The following is a 25,638-nucleotide window of genomic DNA, read 5'->3' on the forward strand; positions in this document are numbered from 1 at the left end:
AGTTAAAGGCACTGAAATTATTCCAGCATACAAAGTTTAGGGTCTTCCTTGAAGGATGCTGTGGCAGATAGGGTTGCTACACGAAGAAGACCTCCCTTACTCACAACCTAGGCACAAAGTGCAAGTGAGTAGCTGATGTCAGAGGGAGGAAGCTTCACCGAGCTGTAGCAAGTTGCTTCGTAGGCTCCATATTTCATTGCACTGAAGGCATTTATAATGCCTGGCACTGCTTGTTTAACTGGCATATGTTCCCTGGCTGTGTTTCCCATTGTGGTATGCTGAAAAGGAGAGAGCTTGCTTTAGCTATGGGCATGAAACAGGAGGCTCCTGAGAGTCGTGTAAGAAAGTCTTTAGTCTTGCATGGTAGTTTGATGTCTATGGAGGAACAACAAACATTTGCCTGTGCAGTAGGCAGCTGCATGGGGAGCTCTTATCAAAAGCTAACAGTCCCTTTGTGTGTGCAGGTATGGAAGTGGGGCAGAGTGTCAGTCTGAGCAGCACCATGGTATGAAGACACGAGGGCACGTCCTACCCTTGGGCAAACCCCTGCCACAGCCCTGCTGAAGTGAGGAGGGACTGCACTGGGACTGAAGGCAGACCTGGATTTACAGCCATGGAGAACAGTGTTCCAAAGCCAGGGGTGCAAGTCTTTCAGGTTTGCTCCCAGTCTGGGCTGCCTGGCCTAAAGGGCTTGTGGCAAAAAAACCACACGACCCAACCCAAATCCAACTTGTCCTTTATGAATCCAAGCTCCTGTACAGAACTCCACTGCAGTACTCTTCCAATTACTTTTTGTTGGTTTGGGTATTTATTTCATGCATGGAAGTGATAATCTGTTGCAGGTAAAGCAGGGGATTTTGGTTTAGTGCCTCAGAATATGTGCTGGTACAAGTATGGCCAAGAAAAGAAAATACAGGTGAGGAACTAAAATTACCTGAATCCAAGTGTCAGATCTTCATCAGACTCTGGATTTAGGGGAGAAGTGGAAGTTGGTTTTGATTTTGTTTGGGTTGTGTAGGGATCAGAATGCAGGATTTCCCCTGAGACAGTCAAAAGAGGATTATAAAATCAGGATCTGTGTATTGGCATTGTCCACACTGTCATATAGATTTGATATGGTCTAAGCCCCACCCAACCCCCAACCCCAAGTAATTGCATGTAATCAAGACATTACATGCTCCAGACTAAAGAAATGACCTTTTTTTACCCCCCTCTGGGCATTGCCTTAACTGTAAAACAAAGGGCAGGTGAAGCCACAGCAAGATGCAAGTGCTGGGGGGTCTGAAAAACCTCGTGCAGGTGTGGAAATCACCCAGGAATCTGATGCTTTTGGGAAAGGTGTCTGTTAATTGACTTTCCAAGGGTAGGCATGGGCTTGGGGGGCTGCCACTGGCTGGGAGCTGCCTTCTGAGAGCCTTGTTTGGGGATGCTGGGCAGGAAGGGCTGTGCCCACCCTACACTGCACAGCTGGCCCCCTTTGCCTGCTGGCCCCCAGCCCCCTTGCCTGCTGGCCCCCAGCCCCCTTGCCTGCTGGCCCCCAGCCTTCTTGCCTGCTGGCCCTGCTGCACCTTTGCTCTGTGGCCCCAGCTCGGCGGCTGGAGCGGTTCCAGTCTCGTTGATAAGCTGGGAGGTTGTGTTTGGGTTCGGCGTGGCTCACCGTGGTGTAAAACCAGGCTAGGTGAGGGATTGTGTAACCTCTTCCTCAGGGCCCTCTGGATTTGCCCATCCATAGTGTTTTCTTACAAAGTCTGTCAGGGTTTGTAAGCTGTGGAGCAATAAAATCCAGGAATGGGGAGGGAAGGTGGGAAGACTCTATTAAGCTTTGAACTACATGTTGTCCCCAGACTGCCATTAGCCATGGCTGTGTATTTATTAGTGCTCAGCTTTGGGATGTTCTGCTTTCATTAATATTGAGAATTAATCTGCTCTGTGGGTTTTTTTTCTGCAGCATTAGCTGCAATGCTTCTGCTGAATACAAATTAGATCTCTCTGCTGCAATCCAGGCTCAGCTGTGGGTAGAGGTTATTTATGGGGCACGTGGAGTAGTGGGTTTTGGTTTGGGAGGGTGGTATCTGGGGATTTTTTCATGGTGGTTGCTTTTTTAAGTGACACTACAGCATGGCAGGTTAACAGGTGGGTTATTTACATCTCCCTTCTTGCCGTTCCTTTTTAAAGCATTCGATCCCACAGAGGCTTATCAAAAGAGAATTTGGCCCTTTTATACGTGAGCAGAATCTCAGGACAGTACTTGGTTTGCAAATCTGACACGTATTCTGAACACAAAAGGGCTTTGTAAGCAAAAAAACTAGCCCTGCAATGTCTGGGAAGCCTGCAGAAGGTGCTGAGCCACTCCTGCCCTGGGTGAATGTCTTACAAGGGTACTGGCAAACTGGCCGGATTGAGCCCTGAAGGAACGAGGTGGAGACTTCTCCCTGGCCCAGCAACAGAGTGCCAGTCTTGGGTGTGTTGTGTTTGCTTTCTTGTCTCCCAGGCTGAGATAGCTGTATTCCTTTGCCCAGCCACTTGCCCATTGCCCTCATCCCTGCCTGTGGATGAAGCCCTGTAGGAAGGAAAAGCAGGTTGTAGCTGAGTAGTTTGGGCTTGCTGTCGTCCAGGCAGCAGCGGAATCAAATCACAGGATTTGATTCCAAAGGCACTCCCTCCCCACCAGTTTTATTTCTTTTTAGCTGATGTTAAATAATGTGTGTTGGACAGGCAACACAAACACCCCCCCCCTTGGTCTTCCAAGCGTTTTGGAAACGATTGGCAGAGAAAATGGTTGTTCTTCAAGCTTCATTTTGCATCTGGGTCCTGAGCCACGTTTTATTGGTGATTTAAATCCATTAGAAAGAGAAACAAGCCTCCACAGATCCTGTTATGTACAGCAGCTTCTCTTCTAAATTTGAAGCTTAATCATGCACAAACATTGACTTGACCAATATTGCTAGTGGCATTCCTGTTAAGTGGCTGGTTAAAGGCTTAATGACCCCTTTGAAACCAAGTCCTCGCTTTCTGTTGCATATTGACAGTATCCTGTGATGGGCAATTGAATTCTTTTCGATGTGCTGGTTTGTCTGCTCCATTTCCCACACTGGGTAAGATGGAGCTGTTTGGTCAGGACACATGGCCACATGCCATCAGCGCCTGGCTGGCTCATGTAGCATCCTCAGGGGTTCTGCTCAGATTTGGTGAGCTCTTGTTAACTTGCTTTCTCCATCATCGTGGCAATAAGTCAGCAGTTGCATGAGGAATGCATATGATGCAAAGGAAAATCCCTGAGGCCTGGGACCTGGGTAGGGTTGAGTGTTTTCTTTTGGTGAACCCAGTCACCTGGAGGTTGGCTTGTGGTGAGCTCTGAGGAGGAAAGGCAGGGAGGCCTTAAAACTGAGTGTTGCCCCATGACCTTTCCTGGAGTGGGCCTTTTGTCATATGGCTGAAGGGTGGAGAGAGCAGAAACCACCAGGTAACTCAGTTTCTTTGTATCTGTGATGAACCCAAAAGTTGTGCCCAAAAGAGACCTAAAATGCAGCTGATGGAAAAAGCTAGTTGGAGGTTTTGTAATGGGACAAAGAGCTGGAAGCTTTGGGGTGAAGCATGCAGGGATGCTCATGTTTTATGGCACTTAGCAGCAGCTTAGCCCAGGCCAGATGCTCTGTGCTTTTTGTGTGTGCTTGGAAGTCTCCTGCTTCCACCAGACAAACATCTGCATCACCCACTGGCACCGACTGCAGCCTCGGGCTGCTGGGTGAACATCTCCAGCTAAACACCGAGCAGCCCCAACCAAAGCAAACGGCACTTTTGCACCTTGTCATTCCCAGTTTCTCTTCCCATTGTGGAGTAAATTAATTTTAAAAGGCAGCTGGTAAAACCAAGAACATCCTGAACTTGGCATCGATCCTCCTATGCAAATCTGGGGCTCATAAAAGACTTGGAGAGGGGATGAAGCAGCTTTGGGAAGAGCCGCTGGCCACTGCCCAGGACAGCTGCTGGGAACGGGCTGTTGCACCCGAGGGGTCTTTCCTCCTCCCTGCCCTCGTCCAGGGAAAGACACACTCCCAAAAGCAAGGGCTGAGCGCCCATTCTGCTCCTGGGACCAGCAGAAGGGATGAGAGAACATGTTTGGAGATGCCAGCCTGCAGACATGAGAAGGGGTGAGCGTTTGGATGTGTCAGTCCACTCTTGGGGGACACTGGGCGGTTGGAGTGTCGGGTGCCCCACAAGCTGTGTGTGTGACCAAAGGGGAACTGCTGCTTGTGTAGGCAGCAAACCTCTCCTGCAAAATCTCTCTTTGCTCATCCCACGCTCCCAGATCAAGCACAGAGCTGCCCTGTGTCTCCAGCAGATCCCTCTGCCCCTCGCCAAAGGGTTTGTGTGCCTCTCCTTCCTTCCTCCTCCAGAGCAGCGCTGGGGAGAGCTGAGGGAATCCTCAGGAGAGTGGAGCAGGGTCGTTGGGCTTTGGCAGGCCCGTGACCAAGGAGGTTTTTGAGGCCCCAGTTGTACTTTTGGAAAGCTCATTGTCACATTCCATAGGAAGGAGCTTTGCTTACAAGGGAAGAGCTTGCTGCCCCTGATTTGTGGAGACATCCAGTGGGTCTGTACCCTCCTGTGGTTGATTCCAAGACCAGTAGAGCTACAGTTACTTTAAAATCCTAAATCAAAGGGTAACTCTCCTTTTTCTTCTTAAGCAGCGCCGTTTGTCTGTTCACAGGGTTTCAGAGAGGCAGCAAAATTACTGTTGGCTTTCCCACAATAAATCCCTGACCTTCCCCACCATTTAAGCATTAGCAGATTCCCTGGGCTGCCTATGGGGGTGGAGAAAGGGAGCTGTGGAGTCACACGCACACACTGACACACACGTTTGTTAGGAGCTTCTAGCAAGCCCTTGGCCTGCAATCCGAAGGCAGCGTTGGGAGGTTTTGTTTCCTCCTCTGCACAGCGCTGGATGTAAAACAGCAGTGTTGCAAAACAACGTTGTACAAGCGATGTCAGAAGCGTCTCTGGACGGCTCTGAGCGACTCCAGCTCTCGAGTTCCCCGGGGCAGACGTGTGGCGTGTGTTGGAGCGTGTCCGTGCATCCCCCTGCGCCCAGCCCAAAGGCTTCTCCTGGTACTCGGCTTCTTCCTTCCAGCTCTCCGTGTTCACACAGCGATCCATCACCCAGCGAGTTGACACCTCAGCTGTGGCTGGTGCTGGAAATGGAGCTTTGTTCCCCCTGGGTGTTTCCACGAGCAGCCCGTGCGCTCCGGGCGGGCTGATGGCTGTGGCAGGAGTGCTGGGCGCCGGCGGTGCAGGGCAGGCAGGATGCTTTCAGGGCTGCACACATCTGCTGCCTCTCTGCCGTGCTCGCAGCAGAGCAGGGGGGGATGTTTAACACTTGAGATATCTTTTCCAGTTGGGATGCTGGGCTGCAGCTTGTTTGGTACGTTAGCGTCACGTTTCGCAGTGAATCAGCGGTGAGGCTGGGAGCAAACAGTGAGCAGGGCAAGCGAGGATGAGCCGATCTGCGCGAGTTACGCTCCTGCTCAGGTGGAAATAGCAGCTGAGAGTCGCAGCCACGGCCGATCCCAAGCGTTACCTCCGAGGGTAAAGCAGACGGGACGGCGTCTGCGCCCTTCTCGTGGCTGAGAAGACCTTATAAATTGCAGAACACGCTGAAAACAGAGCAAAAACACACGGTGTATTACAAATCCAGAGGGACCACTGGCAGTTACCCGGTTTTGCTAGGCTAAGGTTACATGCCAGGATGGAAAATATGAGGCTGTCCTTAGCCTGTATGTTCTGCAGTAACATTTTATCAGCAGGCACAGTCTCATTAAATACACCCCATCGGCTCTGCTGGGGCTGCCAATTTTCGAGTGGAAACATTGTATTAACTTGGCTGTTCCCTGCAGGATATTACTCTTGGAAAATTATAACAAAGTGAGCGATCCCCCAAATCAGCATTTTTCACTTCTAGCAGGCCATAATTTACAGTACAGTATGGATGGATGCCTGCCTGGAGAGCTCCCAGCCTGCCCCTTGCTGCGCTTGCCTAAAGAAAGCGGTTGTGTCTTGAATGGGCGCTGCAGGTCAGGTCCATGTGGCCTCTGTTTCACTGTGTAACAACTCATCATCAAGAGTCTGATCCCAGAGTGCAGGTCCCTTGCAGGAGCACAGAGAGTCTCCTTCACACCGGTGGGCTTCCCCGCTGCCGAAGGTAAGGAGGTGGTGATGTCCCTCACCCCATCAGATCCCAGCCTGCAGGAACTCCTGAGAGGTGAAGGCTTTCTAAGGGAAAGGAAAAGAAGCTCTCCAAGTGCTAAATAACAATCCACCCCAAGCTTTGTCACGAGACATTTCAGGGCACTCAAGTGACTAAGCAAGTCATCTCCTCGCTCTCTAGAAGTTTAATCCATGTAGCATCTGCGGTTGCTCACTTCAAGACAACGTGGTGGTTTGAGTTTTGGAAGCTTTAAATAAGCAAGTGTCCTGAACATTTTGCTGTTGCAGGAAAGAGAGAAGAAACCTTCCTATTTCTCCCTCTCTTCTCCTGCAAAGTTCAGCGCTTCCCCCCCCTGTTGATAGGTAGGGTCCTCTGAGTAGTTGTTCCCTTTTGTTTGCACAACACTTTGTATCAGCAAAACAGAAAGGCAGCTCAAACTGTGTATTTTGGCAGCTTCTATTCAAGGAGGGAATGCAAATAACTAAATAGTAGCACTCCAGCAAAGTTCTGAGTCCTGAGGGGGAACCAACCCCTCGTGTCCACAGAGGTGTGGCTGCTGGTGCATTTCTGTGTGTATTGACTTACACATACCCATGGAAACGTGTGTGGATGTCCCGTTTGTATCTTCACCCAGTAGCTGCATGGAAACCTTGATTCTTTAAGAACATTACCTATAGGTTGGGGTGTTTTTTAAGTGGCCTTAGTCTAGCCTGTTAGCAGTGGTTTCACAATGGGAGGGAGAGCTATTCCAGTGCCAGCCTTCGACACACAGGCTATGGGTTATTGTTGCACGCTGAAAACTACAGTTTACTTGGGGAAGAAGAGTTTAGGGGTTTGTTTTTGTCCAGGTTCTTTGTTTCCTGCTGGAGTATTTTGCAGAGTCTAGGTGGGAAGAGTATGCTCCCCTTAATAACACCGGAGATGGAGAGAGGGGGCAGAAATGGTCTGCGTTAGCCTCATTCATTCCCATCAACTCCAGTACGGCCTCTCCCTTTCATATTCAGTTTCATTTGACTTAATATTCTGCTTCAAAAGACAGCAATTAAACAAAAGGCCTGCGCTTTGTGCCAGCATCTTTGAAGCCAACCATGAGACTCCATTCCCAGAGGATGAAAGATCATTTACGAGGAGGCCTGAACTTTCTAGTGCGTAAACAAAGTGTAAGTGGATGGTTTTAGTAAAGGGCTGTATTATTAATAATTGTGTTAATTACCTCCTGTGGGCCCCTTGATATATCTTTTGCATTATTGTTCCACTACCAGCTCAAACCTTTTCTGCACCAGGGAGATGTAGTGAGTGATGGCTGCTCATGCTGCTGCCTGGAGAACAGGTGAAGCTGCCAGATGTTTGTTCTATTTTAAAGACAGAAGGCATCAGGAACAGTTCGATGCCCCCTGCACCCTGGCAGGTGGGGAAATTGTGTGGAGTGAGCTTTTGAGGGGATGCTGGAAAGTCCTGTGGTTGTGCCATTGGGGTGAAAGGACCTCCTCGGTGGTTTGACTTGCCATACTTCACATGAAAATACACCTACAAAGACTAGGTTTTCCATGCCAGATTTGTTATTAAGAGACAGCATGTTGGATGCCTTTGTGGGTGGGCTCGTAAAAAGCTGATCTTGCTTCATGTTCTTTGCATAATGAAGAAGAATAAAAAAACAAAAACACCTCAGGGGGATCGTGATAATGGAATCCTAATTCCCAGGTATTTAAGCATATTAATGTCTTTAAAGACAAGGCCAGAAACTGTTGGGAACAGCCAAGGACTCTGCACATATTTGTGGGAGGGGGAAAAAACACTTCACAGCCTTTTTCAGTTTTTATGTATAATAATCCAGTCTTCTCGTTGTTCCTTGAGAACATAATGTGAGCTGCTGGATTAAACAAACAGGAGCAGCATACAAAATATTGATCTTGATTTTCAGCCCTACCACTCGCTGAGGGGAAAGCAGATGCTCCCTCTATGGTTGCAACTCCATGGAAACTCATTTCATCTCCGTGGAGTTGAGAAGGAGAGAGGTGCCTTATCATCCTTCACAGGTGGAAGCACAGGGGACCCATGCCAGAGCTCAGCCCTTAAGCTCAGGTGCTATTTTACAATGACACCCTGCAGTAGTTTGTGCCTCTTGAAGATATGTGGGATTACAAAATGAAGATAAGGTTGGTAACTAGCACAGGGCACCGTGTTAGCTGCAACTGAGCCTGCTGTGCAAAGAGAGAGGGAGTTGGAAGCTGAGAGACGAGGCAGCGGTGAGACTTGGTGGAAGGTAGATCTTACTTGCTGCCTTCCAGCTGAAAGGTATGATGGAATCATAGAATGCTAGGGGTTGGAAGGGACCTTTAGAGCTCACCCAGTCCAACCCCTCTGCAGAAGCAGGTCCCACCTAGATCAGGTCGCATAGGAACGTATCTCCACTTTTCAGCTTCTGAAGGAGGATATATGTCACTTTGGTTAGTCACTGGATTCAAAACCTAAAGCCTTGGCTGTAACAAAATGTAAAAGATATAAATAATGAGAGAGAGCAATTGTTTCCCTGAGGCTAATCTGAGGAGGTTGATTAATCACCTTTCAAACACGCAGTGATACAATTCCAAATATGCCCCCCAGCAGTTTAATGCCAGAAATTGTTCTATAGTGGGTAGAATGTGGATACTCTGTTTTGATCTTTCTGGGCAACTTTTCTCTGCCAATAAAGGTGTTTTATGAAATCCAGCTTTTTTTCATGTGCACCTTTTCAATCCTACTCTCCCATTTGCAACACAAGCTCTGCTTTGCTAAGCACAGTTAGGACCAGGGGTCAAGTTCAGACCTGATCTAGGTGGGACCTGCTTCTGCAGGGGGTTTGGACTAGATGATCTCTAAGGGTCCCTTCCAACCCTACCATTCTGTGATTCTATGATTCAGACACATGCGTCAGGCTGGACTGTTTCAAGGAGCCTCCTCTGCCAGACCCACCAGCAGGGCTGCAGAGGGAAATGTGCCCTCGTTTTGGGAAGATGAATCTAACACCTGCATTTAAAGTGCCAATGAGCTGGCTCCAAACTGCACACCATTATATCATCAGTGTAAGAAAAGGGATAGTTCAGAAAGCTGAGGGAGGAGACAGCTTGGGTTCTTCAGGGTGGAGGTGTTCACTCTGAGCACAAGCCCTGAAGTCTTACAGTAGGCTGTGTGTTACAGAAGACTGTGGGAGTTAGAAGTGCTCAGCAGCATGGACTTGTGTTGCATTGACAGAGCTTCCTCCTGGAGCAACAGTAGCATTGACAGAGCATCAGGGTGTGATGAAGCTGAAATGATGGACCTCAGCATGTAGTGTAAGCAACTGACAGTCAGGAGGCTGCACGTGCGAGGGCTTTTGTTCTGGTCTGGAAGAGGTGGGCACGCTGAGGCTTTCATTAATGAGGAGGAGGGATGTGTGTAGTGCCACATCTGAAAAGCATGATCTGACTTTCAGAGCTGAACTGAGATGGAGGGAGTCGTGTCCTAAAGAATCTGCTTGTATGTAGAGCTTTGGGGAATGACAGGACACAGGAACTTCTGGAATCCCATCATCACAGGACTCATGTTTACAGTGGGTCTCCATCTTTCACTTGATAAGAGAAGTCAGCCCACAGGACTGTGTCTGCCTGCAGCTTTAAAATCACCTAGGCTCACATAAATACAGATGGGATTTAAGTTGCCTTGTTTCTTCAGGGGAGAGGCAGAGTGTTGCAGCTTGAGAGCTACTGGACAGTTCCAAATGTGCACTGGCTGTTTTGGTTTATGGGTCTTCTGGCCCACCCTTCAGAAAGGAAAATGGGTTTTATACTCCTGACTTTGAAGTTAGTTTTGCTGTCCTGGTGAGTTTCTGATGGGGTTCTCCTGCTCTGTGTGGAAGCTTGCCAGGCACACAGGTTGGCATGAGCCATTCCCACAGGGCTTTTGCTGAAGCATCAGATACATCCAGGCTGTTCCCGTGTGTTGTTGGGATGTTCTTGTAGATAAAGTGGTTGAATTCCATAGGTTTGTCTTTGAGGGGAGATTTCTGGGTCCCCTTCCCACATTTCAAATTGGTACTTGTGTGCATATGGTTCAATGCCCATGGCCAACACTGCAGACTGTTGAATCCTTTGTCCATGAGGCATGCAGAGAGCTCAGTGCAGGCAGCAAAGCTGCATGTTCTGCTTGTGTTGCCTCACTGCTCAGCTTTGGGAAGAGCAGAGGGGTTTGGGAAGAGGTGTCTCTTTTGGTGGGGTTTTTTGTGATTTTGGGTTTTTTTAAGTGCTGTTCCATGGGCATTGGAATATGTGGAATATGGGATGTTAGACATGTCTCAGACCAACACAGCTTCTCCATCAGGGAGTTCTCTTTAAGCTTTTCAGAACGTCTGCCCTGGGGTCACAGATTCCCTCCAAGGTTGCTTGTGAAGAAAACCACTATAACCCATCTTTTATGCATAGGAGACAACGAGGCCAGGAGAAGGGCTTCTCCTTGTCTGGGGTTGTTACTGACTCTTTCTGCCTTTCTCTGGGAAACGTGTGTGTTGTAGAAGAACCATCTGTCCTCTTGCTCTGAGGTGGTAGATCTGATGAGTGACTTGCTGCCAGGAAAGATCGTTATGTGCAGTTAGGAGCAGCAGTGCTACAGAGATGAAGGCTGATTGTCCTGCTTTGCACAGATAATTGTATCACCTTTTGTATTTCAGCTAAGTTGGTTTTTTAAAGCATGTTGTTCCTGCATGTCATCCTGTTCCTTTAGTCCCTTGCAGGTGACAGTGTGCTCTGTTTGCATTACCGAGCAAGCGTGACCTTTCTGTACACCAAATCATTGGCTTCAGCGTGGGGCGTCTGCTTCAGTCTGGACTTTGCAGTTTGAGCTGAAAGCCAGAAAAGGCTTCAGACATTGTGGTAGAGGAACGTTTTAGTGGAGATGTTTCATCCCAGACAGCTATTAGTCATCCAAATTCAGTGGTTGCACTTAGCCCACGTGGGAGGGACGTTGCAATTCCATACTGTAGAGAGGAAGCACAAATAAGGGATGTGGCCCCAGAAAGAAGGTTAGATTATTTTCACAGTGCAAGTGTGTGTGTGCTGTTAACCCTGATACCAGTGGAGCATGCAGCTTTGTTAACTTCAGCAGGGTTTTGGTTGACAGTTCCTGTGTTCAACTTTCAAACTAAATGATAAAAACTGTAAATAAGTGTTTCTGCAGTTGCTTCATGTCCTGGAGCCTCTGCTCCTCCTGCGTGCAAAGACCTAACGTCCAATCTTCTTCACCTGCACTTTGCCAAAGCTTTGGGACTTTAAACACTTCTCACATCCCTTTAACGTGTTTTTCTTGAAACAGTTTAAGTAAGATAATGTGTTTTCAAGTGTCTCAAGATGGAGGGAGGGATGGAAGTCAGAAGTATGAAATTATTAGGAGACTGGACAGAGCCTTTTACAGTGAAGCCATGAGGCACTCAGCAAATTGCTCCAGGTAGGAACGACAACTGGAGCTAAAATGGAAAGAAAAACTTGTGTATTATTTAAAAGGGAAAGCCAAGGCTGTGATGGACATGTAGACCAGACACTTTTTTTTTTTTACTCTTAATGAAGAGCTCAGTCTGATTAATGTAGAAGTCTGGAGAGACTTTTCATCAGAGCTGTACGTGCCAGGCCATGTCTGAGCAGGAATATTTTCTCTCGGTTAATAAACATTTGTTCTTTGCCCGGGGTGCTAAACAACCCTGTTGTTCTGTTCTGCCATGTGGAACACCTCGGTGAGCTTTACAAAGGAGGCTGGAAAAAAAAGAGGGAACTTGGCTGAGCAGCACTCCTGGTGTTTATGTTAAAAGCTGGAACGTGCTCCCCCTCCTCTGCCTTGAACTTCTTGATTGGTGAAACTACTCCCTGCCCTCTCTGAAGAGCTTCAAGTTGAGGCAGTTCCTCTGCAGCAACTTCTGCCAAGGTTTTGGGCTCTGGGCTGCCCTGCAGGAGCAACAGCCTTGGCTTTGGGTGCTGGGGTGGCAGGAATGAAGGGCAGTGCCAGCACTCCTCCGGGCAGGAGGGTCTGTGTCCAGCCGCCGTGTTGACGTGACGCGTGGCGTTCCTCGCCGCACTGGTGTAAGCAAAGAGGTGAATGTAAACGCATGGATCAGCCTCACTTCATGTGTGGCCAAACCCACTGGGAACAGTCAGAGCAGACGAGGAGAGGGAAGCTGTCTAACGGCGAGCAGATTCTTCTGAAGAGCACCATGTGTGGGTGGTGGTGTAGCAGAGGGAGCAGCACGTGTGTGCCAAGCCGAGCAAGAGCTAACTCGGTATGAAAGCAGCCCTGTCGATTAAAGCTTATGTACTCATGGCAGCCCTGTCCATTAAAACCTCGTGTATTTACTTCAGGGCGCTTGGGAAAGGCCTATTCTCTTATTGTGAGCAGGGCACTAAGGCAGCTGATCCCAATTACTGTGGGCTTGTCATATTTTTTAGCAGCACAAGGTGAACCTGCTTCTGCAGGGGGGTTGGACCAGATGATCTGTAAAGGTCCCATCCAACCCCCACCATTCTATGATTCTGAGTTTACTTGGAATATTTACTGGAAAGAAAGGAAGAGAAATGGTGCTACAAGGCCTTTCATAATGCATGAGTTGGGGGATTTGTTCCTCCTTACACGCTGGTGCCTCTCGTGCCTTTTAAATGCAGCGTGCAGCTTAACCTGTGTCAGGGACTTGCATTGCTTCATTTTCAGAGGATACAAATTGGTTTGATCCTCATTTTTTTTTTCAGGAGGAAGGCTTGAAAACTCAGTGTAAGGCAAAACTCAGTCAACATGGTAAAGTCCATGAGCTTCACATTCAGCACAGGCTTAAAGTAGGGAGATGTTTGTAAGCTTTGAAAAATCAGTGCATCATGTCCACTTAAAGTAAATTGAGTGTGTCCTCTGCCCTGGCCTCTGCCTAGCAGAGGTTTAGCAAGACTTTGTGGCAGCAATTCATATGTGGAACATCAGATATCAGCAGGTATCACAGAATGGATAAAAACAAAGCCAGCTGAAGGTTCAACTCCAGTATCACAGTAACCTTACCAACGGTAAGGTTGGAAGGGACCTTTAGGGATCATCCAGTCCAACCCCCCTGCCAAAGCAGCTCCACCTAGATCAGGTCACACTAAGAGCACCTTAGTTTGTGTTAGAATTAATGTCATCTTTTAACTACTTGTTTTCATGCAAGCTGTAATGATAAGGTGTCTCGTGGTGGGCAGATTTCACTCGGGTTTGGAAGATGGCAATGAAGCGTTATTCAGGGAAGTCTAAGAATGAAGTAGTGCAGCTTGGATCCTCATCAAGCTCCAAAGGCCACGTTTGTTTCCCTGAGAAAACTGTCAAGCCCTGAATCGCAATTTCAAGTCAAAACTGCCTCCACTGTGGGATGTTCCCTGGGATGCTCCCTGGCCAGTGGAGGCTCTGCCTTTGACAGCGTTAAAAGGAGGCAATAAGGCTTTCAGAGGGGTATTGCCCTTCCAGGCCTCATCAGGAGCAGTTTTTTAGTGCTTCACAGCTTGGAACTGATCAGGCTTCCCAGCAGGGTTTGAGAGGTGCATCCCCCAGCCCGTAGCCATTTCTTCACCTCTCTGGGAGACTCAAGAGTTGCACAGGAATCAGAGTGGAAGGTTGGGTGGGTTTTTTCTCTTTGTTTCCAGTGCATCTGGAAATGTTTGTCATTTAGGTTTTCCTGGTTGTGCCCCGAGCTGGAGCAGGGGAGCAGAGTGGCTGCAGAGGCTGTTTCAGCCATCAGATGTGACTAGTTTTGCAGTGGGAGGAGGATTCCTCCCTCCCACCCTCAGCACTCCCTTAGGAAGTTCACTTGGGGAATTGTCTTCCTGTGTTTGGCCAGGAGGACCACGCTGATTCTAAAAACATCCTGAAGACGAGCCTTACTGAAACTTTCTTGCTGATAGGTCTGTTTAATCTTCCTTGCAGCAGCTTGTGAAATGAGATTAAGGTTTAAACTTTTGCCTTTGCTCCATCCCTGAGTGACAGTAAAGTCCAGGCCATGGGTTGAACCATTTGGCCATTATGCAAAGCTTCAGCTAATTGCCGTGCTGATTAAACAGCAGTTGTCACCACTCCCCCAGGTGAGTTGCCTGGGAGATATTCTTGTACAGTTGATAATAGAACAGCCTCTGAGAAAGTGGAGGCAAATTGGTATGCGTGACTGTAATTAGACGTAGTTATTATGGAATCTGTAACAGGACCACACTTGAATGTGTGATTTTACTAGAAGGTGTTTCTCCACTGGTGGAGCTTTTTCAGTGTTTTCCTAAAAGCACAGGAATTTCATGTGTACAAATCAGTTTTGCAAATAGCATCATTTCTCCCTTGTTTGTTTAAAAGCAGATGAAATGAAGCAGGGTTAGCTGATCGTTCACACGTGCAAAGGTCTGAACTGAACAAGCCCAGAAGGTGTTTGTTTGCCAGTGGTGTACACATTCCTGAGCTAAAAACCCTGACCTGTGGCTCCTAAATACCCTTTGGATCTCTCAGGATAAAAGATTAAAGGTAAATAGAATTATTTTTATCGTTGCTCTGTAGTGTAGCAGGAGTCATTATCTTCTAATCCTCAACAAGGAAACAGAAGAGGCCCAAATCCTTTCTGTGTTCTCTGCAGAGCAGCTTCACAAGCGCTCCAGGAGAGAGAGAGCTCTTCTGGGGACTTTGAAGCCCTGCCTGAAGAATTTATTTGGGGCTCAAGGTGGTCATTGTTCCTCCAGTTACATCCCCACCACTGCATTAAATTCATGCTGCTTTTCCACAGCTGTCCTTTCGGGTCAGAGGAGGTGCTGGCAGCAGTGCTGCTGTAGGCTTTGCTCCTCAGCTGCCTTTCCCATCCTGGTGTATCCGAGTCCTCCGTCACCAGTGTGCTTTAAATGAGTTGCTCCACTGGCCCAAGTCAAAGATCCTCTCTTGCCACACCAAACAGGGCCTGCTCCCACGGGTTGGGTTGGTTGGCATGGCTGGGAGGAGCAATGCTGGGTGAGGACTAGAGCACTGGGGTTGGAGGAGGTGTACAACCACTCCTCAAAGCCAGTGTTTGCTACCAGTGCCTCTCTAGTGCAGAGTTCAAGCCTCAATAGTTTACTACTCCCCCAAAAAGAAACATGGGTAAGCTCTTCCTATGGGTGAGTACTCTGATGCCCAAACCCCAGGGAGATGCTTCCTTTCTATTCCTGTCTCCCCGCAGCAGCCTGAGGCCAGACGGTGCACTCAAGCCCCTGGGTTTTTATGGCCCTGTGCAGCACAGGGACTGCTGGGCTGTGCCTCAGGCTTGCCAAACACCTCACCTGGCTTTGAGCTCCTTCCTCCCCTGCCAGCATGTGAGGAGCAGGAGGGAGGAACAGGGGACTTGGAGGAGAGTATCTGCAGAGGTTGCACCAGTCAGAGCTTCAGGCAGTGTCTGACACACTGGGTCAATCAGCCACCCCGGGTGTCTGTATGTGCACAGTGCATCAGGGGGTAGGATAATGCTGCACCTGTAACTCAGCTTTGCTCCTCCAGCACTCTTGGAACAGTGGCTGATTTTATACAAGTGTGGTATAGTACCATGTGCAGGGGCAGGAGAGTAAGGGGAGAGCCTGTCTCATGCTTTATTTTATTGTTGTGACTAGAGGAAGAAAAACTGTAGAACAGTTGTAAAGACAGTCTTTGGAAACAAAGCTTTCTCAGTCTTCTGAGCTGCCTTTCTGAAACAGAGCTGTGTGTTGGCAGAGGCTTTTGAGGCTGAATGAGGTGATGGGCTTTGAGCCAAGAGAGCAAAATATGTGAATTCTTGGCGTGTAGTTAACAGGTTTGTTCCCTTGACCCTCCTTTCACACTGTCCACCTTGCTGTGGATGCAGATTCTTCCAGGACAGGAATGTAATATCTCTTTGACAGTCCCTAGGTTGTCTAAGGCAATAACAAAGGTCTGTTGCTCTTGCAGTGCAGAAAATTAGCAAAGGGGCATTCTTCAAACATTTGCACACTTGCTTTGCTTTAAGTATGTGAGGAATCCCACTGAAACTGGCATCTAAATGTTTGCAGGGCAGGTTCTTTAATCAAAATATGTGAATTCTTAGTGTGTAGTTAACAGGTTTGTTCCCTTGACCCTCCTTTCACACTGTCCACCTTGCTGTGGGATGGAAATTCTTCTGTGGTCCCTTTTCAGAGCACACACCAATGCCTTTGGCTTTCCTGTGTCTGCATTTTCATAAATAGCACTGTATTGCAACAGTGCATTATAGTCTTCCTCATGCATTGGACAGCTGTGTCAGGCTCTATTTGGAATTTCTGTAACCCCCTTGAACTCCTTACCACAGTGTTTACACGGGTTCAGAGAGCAAGCAGGGGAAATCTGTAGGTGAAATGTCTTATGGAGTGCCATGAGATACAACTACATCCCCTGGTTGCAGAATTTGTGCAGGCACAGGCTGGTGGAAAGACAGCAAATACCATGAGAGGCATCTTTTGTTCTTCACTACTGTCCTGGCTGTTTTCCTTTGCTGCTGTTGCTGCTGGAGCAAGAGACGAGATGGAGATGGTCCAAATGGCTGGAAGTTTCTTGCAGTCTGAGCTTGATTCATTTGAAGTCAGCACAGGTTAATGGGGATTTGAAGAGTATAGACTTTACAGGAGAAAAGAAACAACAGAAGGGTCTTTGGAGATGAACCCAGCATGGAAGGAAATTGATCTGGCCTGTTCTGCTTCAAGAGAAGTTATCAACCCGGTTTGAGCATGGTAGTTGACTCAAACATAGGCAGTTTCCTGCTCTTAAAGGGTGTTGTGTACAGCAGGGTGATTTGACATCAGGAGATGGATGGTCAAAGCAAAGATTTTGCAGGACTGGTAAAACTTGATCAATTTCAGAGACTTTGCTTGTACCCTCTAGCAATTCCAGGCAAAGATCTCGGGCTAGTTGTGTGTTCTAGAGCATTGCCCCATGCAGCAATCTTTAGTTTTAAACATGGCTTTTGACATTTTTAAAGGAAGCTCAGTCCAAAAGTCTGAATGCTTCTGAAGTTTCTAGCACCAGCCAATAAATATACTGAGGTCAGATGTTGCAGTCTCCTGACCCCTCAGCACTTCTCATAGCTGCCAGAAATGGGTTTGTAAAGCAGCTCCCTGAGGTAGTTCCCAGGGACAAAAATTCCCAGACCAGTTTCAGTTTTCCTTGTGAGAGCCACGTTCAGATGAGCAGAAGACCACCTTGTTTCTGTGCTCTTGGCCTTTTAGCATTCACTAGCTGGAGCTCCAAGAGTCCATTTGTAGGATGATCACGATTGCCTCTTCCAGCTACAGCTGCTTGCTTGGATTATAATCTTCACCTTGCACACGCTAAACCAGACATCTCCAGGAGTGTATGTATGCTGCTTGTTCACTTCAAATGTCTCTGCTCATTTTTGAATGGGTGTTAATCACACAGAGGAGCCAGGCAAATTGGCACAGCCTCGAAGAAGCAGCGTGTCCTGTTTGATGTCCAGGAACCTCCTCCAAATTGGAAGTAGACCCTGCATTTTGCCTTTACAGATCTGACGAACCACAGACCCATTCAGTTAATGGCCATAATAACGGATGGTGCAGATGCTGTGGAAATCCCGTGGATTTCAGCAGCACCAAAGCATCTGCTAAAGCCTCGTTCACTGAAAACCAAACTTCAGCTGTAAAATTGACGTGCCTTTCAGTAGTATAGAAATGGACTGTATGATGGAAGCGTTGTTCTCTGTTTGTTTACTAACAGTATCCTGCCTGTAAATGCTCAAAGAACAGTTAAAAGTGCAAAACACAGCTGTTTCTTCAGGTTTTTTCTGGGGAGATTTTGAATACCCTCAGTTCACGCTGATTTGAAGAAAGCAAGTCGATGCATGGGTGTGACTTTTGGGATCAGGCCTAGTGCTTTGTAAATCGGCCATCTCCAGTGTATATTAACGAGTGTTTACTTTAGTATAAGGAAATAAAACATCTGTGGCATGCTCTTTATCTCTGTAACAACTGTTTTTCCTTAAAGCATTTGATAGAGATGTAACAAACATGTCTCCAAAGCCTGTGAGAAGCCTCAAGTGAGACTCGAAGCTCCATTACAGTCAGTGTTACCTAGATTTTGCCTCTGCTGATGCCTGTTCCAAAAGCTTAATCTCCTTTTTCCTTTAAGCAGTGTTCACAAGTGCTTTGCTGATGCTCTGGTGATGGCATTAGATGCAACTGATGAGCTGTGCGTTCATGTGATGAATAGGGTAGGAAGATCTGATCTGCTGGACAAGACGTACCCGCGCCGTTGGTTCCTTTCCTTGTTTACACGTGTGTTTAAGGGCACCCAAAAGCCAGAGCAAGCAGTGCACGAAGCATTCAGACATACCGTGTGTGATAAGAGGTAGGAGGCAAATTGTGTTCAGTCATCAACAACAGAAATGGCTATTTGTGTAATGGCAGCAGAAGAATGTTACCGGTGACTTGTGCAATCCAAACGTGTGACGTCGAGGCAGCTGCAGGGCTTTTGTTGTTGTTCTGGGTCTTGATTCCAATCTCTAGTACGTGCCGGTTACATTTGGTCACGGGAAGTGTTCCTGGACACACGTGCTCTCCCTGTGACAAAACTGCCAGAGGTCAGAGAGCATCTCCTTTGATTTGGCACAGGAGGGCTGCCCGACCCACCTTCCACCAGCCTCCAACACGGCAAACGCCAGACAGACACGCCTTGGAGAAGGCTTCGCTGTTTGGCCAGTGTTTGGGGAGTGTAGGGTTTCTATGGTTCCTGTTGTCTCTCTAGGCTCTTTGGAGAAAAGTCCTTGGTTTTTTTTCTAGAGTGAACTCTCAGAAATGGTTAAAAAAGCACAGTGGTCTGTGGTTGTTGAGAGCTCTCAGGTGTTGCTTCATCAGGTTATCCCAAGGACACCAGCTCTGTAACTTGCTCAGGGCATTTCAGTGCTCTGATGGTATCTACCAAGTTCATCAAGAAGAACAAAATTAATAGTGGTAGGTGAATAAGGGCCAATTTATTACTGCAGGAATACATTTGAGGCATTAATACTCTCTTATCTCAAAGTCCTCCTTCGTGATATGAGGTTGGATGCTTACAGTTGTACCCCTAAACCACTAAATCCCTTTCACAGATGCACCTTCGAATTTACCAGACCAAGAAAATCATTTACCTGAATTGAATATCATCTCCAGTGTGAGATGGTGATGAGTATGAGAGAAAGGTGGCATTCAGGCACAAGTAAGAGGTTTCCAAACGAGAGCAGCAGAGGAATGCAGGTCAAGATCAGGGTGTCATCACGTTGTGACACAGCGTGAGGTGGAACAAACACGGTTCAACTCTTAGCGGTAGGTGCTTGGACACGTGGCTGGTGATGCAGAAGGGTGAGCATCTGCTTAGGAGCAGACTCAGGGCTTGGTAGCCACTCTGATGCACCGTGGCCTCACCAGTGTCCCTGCTTGGTTTTAACCTAGTGATTCAGGCAGTAGCTGGAAGAAATGACGCTGACAGTCATCAGGGATGGTGATTTCTCGTGTTTATTGCAAAGCAGCAGAAGTAAACCTTTCTCTCGCCCTCTCTTCTGCCAGATCATGATAGCTAATATTTTAATGACTATTTGAGCTTCTGGCAAGCTTGGCTTTGAGGAAGGCTGTTTATAAAAGTGAAAAGGCATGTACCCAGAGTCACGCCTGGTGAGCGTGGGCAGATTTTGAAGTGTGACTCGATCAGAGGTGCAGGTGAAAACCTCTGTGTAGATCTTCAATAAACACCGACAAGTGCAGCGTGGTCTCTCTGGTTTTCTCACTGAATAAAGGCAACATGCAACGCTCTGGCATTTTTGCCAATATCTCCATGAAGGGACCCAGGAAAAGGAGTCAAATTGAGTTCCCTTTCTGATTTGTGCGCTGTCTGGTCAGTGAAGATCTCTCTTCCTTCCCCTCCCAGTCCCTGTAGCTGTCTTTCCCTCCAGTATCTGCTTTTTCCTCTTTGAGACAATCAGGTACCATAAATGGAGATGATGTTGTCTTGATGAAATGTACTATGAAATCTCCAGACATTTTGCAGTGGAAGTGTTTCCTGTAATTAATTGCTCTGAAGACCCCACTGAGGAGTGAGGGATACAGGGAGTCACTGGGAAACCCAGCTGTGTGGCGAAATACTTCTTTTGCTAATCTGCTTTTAAAGCATCAGCACATTAGCACATGTGCCCAGATACAAAGGACAAGCTCTTAGTGCTGTTTGAACAAGGTACAAATCTCAGCTCTAATGCACTGATGTGTTTTGTCCTTGCCAGCAAGATAAATACAAGCAATTTTTGTTTCAACACCGCTGAGCAAATAGTGCTGTCTGACTGTAAATTGCTTTAAGGGGGAATCAATAAGGTGCATCCACTTTTAATAGCCCATTTGCCAATGTTTTTTTTAGATCTGTGTATAAAGTTTGGGCATGGGTGATCATTGCTCACTTCACAGTATATTGCGTGTAAGTAACGCCACAACTCAAGGGCACAGTGAGAAGGTCACGAGGCTTTGGGGAAGAGTAACAACTGAACATGGCAAAGGAAAGTTGATTGGTTTACACTCTGTTGCAATTAATCTCAAAGGAGATTTTCTCCATGTAAAATAGCCTCTTTTTTTTGTTGACTTAGTTATGTCGTGGCTTTTACCTCTGAGGGTGCAGAGAGCACCTTATTTCTGTCTTTCATAAATGAAGTTTAGAGGAAGATGAGTTATTTGATGATGCTTTTTTCTCCTTCCTAACTGCATGTTTTCACCACTCCTCCGTTTCAGCCTACCACTTGCATGCACTTCCATGGCAAACACTACACATCAAAAGATGTTTCAGGCTTGATTCTTACCTTGGGTTTCTTTTATAACTAGCTACATCCAACAGTTGCTCCCAGAAAGTACCCCAAGAGTGCTGTGATTTCATCTCATACATATCTGTGGGCTCATACGAGTCACATCAGACCAAGCTGCTCCTTGTTGGCTTTTTTGTTTTCTTTCAGTGGAACACACCATTAAGTTATTGAGTGCAAGCATTTCTACCCAAAACTTGATGGCCTGGGTAGCAGAAAAGGGTTTGTTTCTAACTGCAGGGAAAGCTCTGGAGGCATTTCTCTGCAAGGGGGACAGTGCCTTGGCTGTTCTCAGTTCAAAAGTGCTAGAATTTGGTGTTTCAAACAATAAAGTGTCTATGCCAAGTGAAGTTTTTCTAGTATCTGAGGGGTTTGATCTAATGAGAAGGCATCTGATTTATATGTTTCCTGCTCTAGTTCTTTTACAAGATCTCTGTTTTCTCAGGGAAAAAAACCACCCAGTTGTGATGAGGTTTGTGTTAGTCTCCCAAAGCAGATGGATGCAGTTAGACTGGGGAGCAGCTTTCCCTAGGAGCTGGTGCTGTGTTGTTTTGAGCACATCCCTCCATCTCATGCTTAGAAGAGAAGGGCCACTTATCTCCAGGGGTATGTGTCAGCACTTCTGCCTCTCACCTAGTGAGGAGGGTATGTCCCACAGTGGCCAGTGTGAATAAAAGGGTGAAAGTCCTTTACCTTCTCTTCTTTCTGTGTAATCCTTTGCTTGTGGCCTTGTTTGCCTTTGAGAACTGTGCTTAGGAACAGATGTGATGGTCTTGACCAGTTTTGCCAGCACATTAGAAACACACAGATTTTTTTCCTACAGCATCTGCATTGTGCATGTGTTTTCTATTTTATTCCCTCCCCCTTTCTTTCAAATGTTTTTATTATGAGCTGGGTGCTGAAAGCTTCCTTTTTTGAGCCTGTTTTCAGCGCTGGGAACCTTTCATAGAGTACCCCAGGGCAATAAATCACTTTGTGCTATATGGTTGTAACCCCGAATTAGAGCACCAGGGTAATGTGAAGGGATGATGGCCTTAGTCCCAAAGTGTGGAAGTGGAGGAGAAACATAAATAATAAGCTTTTGGTTTTAAGGAAGAGGCTGTTAATAACAAAGTTGTGGAGAAGACTTGCATGTAAAGCTAAGTCATAACCTCAGAGGACTGTACTGTGTATAACGTGGTGGGACTGCTCCATCCACACAGGACGTTTTGGTTGACACACATGGAGCTGTCATATCTTCAGTCTTTGCCCCTAAAAGCTTGTACCCAGAGTTGACTGTTGTAAAAGCAGCCTCGTAGCTGGGTTCCTGTGAAGTGATGAGGAGATGGTTGCCTTTATTTGAATAAGGAGTAGGGCCACCTCAGCTGGGCCAGGGGCTTGTGTCGCTTTGATGGCACTCCTTCGAGGAGACCTGGTGACATGTGGTGATTTGTTACAAGGAAATGAGAATGTTTTATTGCAGAGCTGCTGAAAGATGATTACAGGTTTCCCTTTCCACAGGGTTTAGCTTGAAGAGGTTTTGAAAGAATGACCTAGAGAGACTTTGTTTGAAAATAACAGTACTCCTCACCTGTGGCTTTCTCACAATGTCTCACGTGCTCCGTGGTTACCATCAAAATTGGGGGTGGGAGTAGCAGTGGGACACTCCATCACTACTTGAAGCCATTCTAGAACTAGCATATGCTGCTTTCTCAGCATTTGGTGCTGGGTTATATGTTTTGTTCTCTGTTCAGCTGTCGGTTCAGTCTCACCCTGCACGTCTCTGCAAACGGATGTTGCTTGTCAAGTGGCAACTCTTCTGGTCTTCTGTTGTGCTGTGCCACTGTCTCCTGCTCTTTAGGGCAATGTGTTGGGATGGTGTTGGATTGTCAAGTGTTGTGAGGACTTTGTTGTTAAACTGCAGCCTATACTATCCCTTCAGGGGCTGGATGAAAAAAACAGATGGGGTCAATATACATGTGAACAAAAACATTAAGAAAGAAACAAGAAATAACCACTGTGCTCATCTTGCTCATTTCTGGTTCTTTTCCCTTCATTATTAGTCCCCTGTGATATTAAGTCTACCTGGAGTTAGTTGGGTTTGGGGCTTTATTCCTCCCTGTGATGTCTCTGTTGAAGTTGCCAACTTGAGTCACAGTACGTGCAGCTGCTCGTATAGCCCATGGCACCTCCCTTGGCAGACGGGTAGGTGAGTTGTTTTGGACAGTCCTATAAGATGTGGGAAGTGATCTGCAGGAGAAGAGAGGGCTGTTAATACAAAAAAACCTCCAGAGATTCACTTTTACTCCCAAGCACTTGCTGATCTGTCCCTGCTTGGGTCACCTGGCTGTCACTGCAATGCTGCTGCCCTGGGGACGGAGGTGAACCTCGTAACCAGCACTGCCAGTTGGGTTGTCAGAGAAGAAATGAGGGGAAGAGGTAACTGGTGGATGAGCTATATAAAAAAGCAGGAGAAATCACGCTTTGGAAAATACTTTCCCTAGTATCTCGATTTTTCTACAGCAGTGCTCTCCCCCTGTAGTGGTTTTAGCCTCTGGTCTGCTAACTCCTGCCAGCAGCCTACATGCATACTGTGTTAGAAAAGAGGGATAAACCAACCAGCTCAGGGTTAACCCAACTTTCCTTTTAGCATGTTCTGCTCAAGGAAAATAGTGCCAATCTCTGACTTTTCCCATTTGGAGTTTGGGGCTTATAAAGTAATTTTTGTGTTAATCTTAAGTGTCTTTGTAGTGATGGTTTGCAGGTGAGGAAAGGCTACATGGTTTCTTAAATAATGCCACCAAAGGAACCTTGTGTGGTGCTTTTAAGATAAAACTCCTTAGGCCAACAGTTCAGATAGACAAGGAGAGAAAAGGGAAGCTGATGTCAAGATGGTCTTTACTGTACTTTGTTGTTACTGGAGAGATATCTGCTGTAACAACAGAGGATCCTTTTATAAAACAGAAGATACACCCCAACATTACAAGTATTCTGCATTTTATTTTCCAACAAAGAGAAAGGCCTTGATGAAGTCCTGGGTCACCCTCTGCAGTTTAAGGCTCATCACCAATTCAGATATATAAAAAGATAGCTGCAGGAGGAGAAAAGCTGGGCTCTGGCTCATGTCCTCTTGCTGCTTCAGGCATTCTTCAGCAGCGAGGTTGCACTTGCATTGTGAAGGCAGTTGGGTTTGGGGGATGGAGGGGATTCTCCCAAGCTAAGTCTGCAAGCTCCTTGCTCATTCTTCTGTGGATCTGCAGCAATCTGCTTTTTAAAAGCACGTGCTTCCTCTTGAGTCTAACCATCTTCTTTCAAAGATCACTCCAAGAAATGACTGAGAAGGTTTAGGAAGAGAAAAAGTCTGGCTGATGTTTGTGTTGTGCCTTAGCTTTGAGACTCAGAAGGAGGGAGATTGTTAGGCATGGCTTTATTAATTAAACAGAATTGTTGAAGAGAAACTGAAGGGGGAGATGTGAATGACCATACTTGCACCAGCTGAAATAGGAGGCTCTCAGGTGCCCACAGGACAGTTTCTCTTCTTCAGCAAGACATTTTGCATGATTTTTTTTGCAGGGGCCTTTGAACTCTAAACCACACAGGAACCTAAGATCTGCAAAGGCTGTGGATGCAGGAGGGACGCGGAGCAGTGTCTGGAGTGCCAGGAGAGTGCTGGGCTCCATGCAGAGGTGTGATTGATGCACCATGCCAGGCTCAGGCAGGAATGTGCCCCGCTGGCTGCTGTGGGCGCAGCTCCATGCAGCTGTGGGAGGTGCCGTGTCCCGCTGTTCAGAGGGAGGACTTTTGTCAGGGCATGTTCCTGTAGCTTCTCACAAGCCCTGGGCCTCGGGACTGAGTTGAGTGTCAGGATCTCCTCCTTAAGCTGAGGCTCTCCTCCCTTTGAGGAGAACCTCACAGGAGCCCTCCTCCTCTTGTCGAGCCTTTGGGCACACTGGAAAAGTCGTGTTTCTTCTGGGAAACCTTTGTGAGGCATGACGGGAAGGGCAGGGGTTATTAAATGTTATAACACATTTAATAGCCTGATAATAATATAGCCTGATAGGCGATAGCCTGATAATAACAGCCTGGTAGCCTGATAATAGCCTGATAGGCAGTCCAGCCTGTATTGTGCAGACACCCCTCTTAGGCTTGCAGTCATTTGCTGTGGTGGCAGAATCACATAATTGTTTTGGTTGAAGCCCTTTAAGGTTATGGAGTCCAAACCCTCCCCTCACCCTGCGCAGCCCAGCACTAACCCCTGGCCCTCAGCACCACGGCTCTGGGATCCCTCCAGGGCTGGGCACTGCCCCAGCTCCCTGGGCAGCCTGGCACAGGGGCTGACACCCCTCTCAGGGAAACAGTTCTGCCTCAGCTCCAACCTCAACCTCCCCTGGGGCAGCCTGAGCCCATCTCCTCCAGGGAGCAGAGACTGACTCCCACTTCACTACACCTTCCTGTCAGGTAGTTGTAGAGAGTAATGGTATCTCCCTTCAGCCTTCTCTTCTCCAGACTAAACAACCACCCCAGCTCCTTCAGCCACTCCTCACCAGACCACTTCTCCAGACCTTGCATGGTGAGATAAATCCTGTTTCGTTGCTCTTTGCACAGCCAGTTTCATTTTCTACTGAAAACTAAGCCGGCT

General features: G+C 47.3%; 1 protein-coding gene across 3 annotated transcripts in view; it reads left to right on the forward strand.

The window, feature by feature from the left end:
* The window catches only part of EGFR (epidermal growth factor receptor), a 153,963-nt gene that overhangs the window by 16,044 nt on the left and 112,281 nt on the right, over positions 1–25,638 (forward strand). The window contains exon 1 of one of the 3 annotated variants that reach the window (XM_061997508.1): positions 15,272–15,316. The exons of the other annotated variants lie outside the window; for them this stretch is intronic. Within the exon in view, the coding sequence (XP_061853492.1) occupies positions 15,313–15,316 (4 nt within the window). The 5' untranslated portion in view covers positions 15,272–15,312. Of the gene's footprint in view, positions 1–15,271; positions 15,317–25,638 lie in introns of those variants that run through there. 3 annotated transcript variants of the gene reach the window in all.

Source organism: Colius striatus, chromosome 5 (genome assembly GCF_028858725.1).
Source record: "Colius striatus isolate bColStr4 chromosome 5, bColStr4.1.hap1, whole genome shotgun sequence".
NCBI lineage: Eukaryota > Metazoa > Chordata > Aves > Coliiformes > Coliidae > Colius > Colius striatus.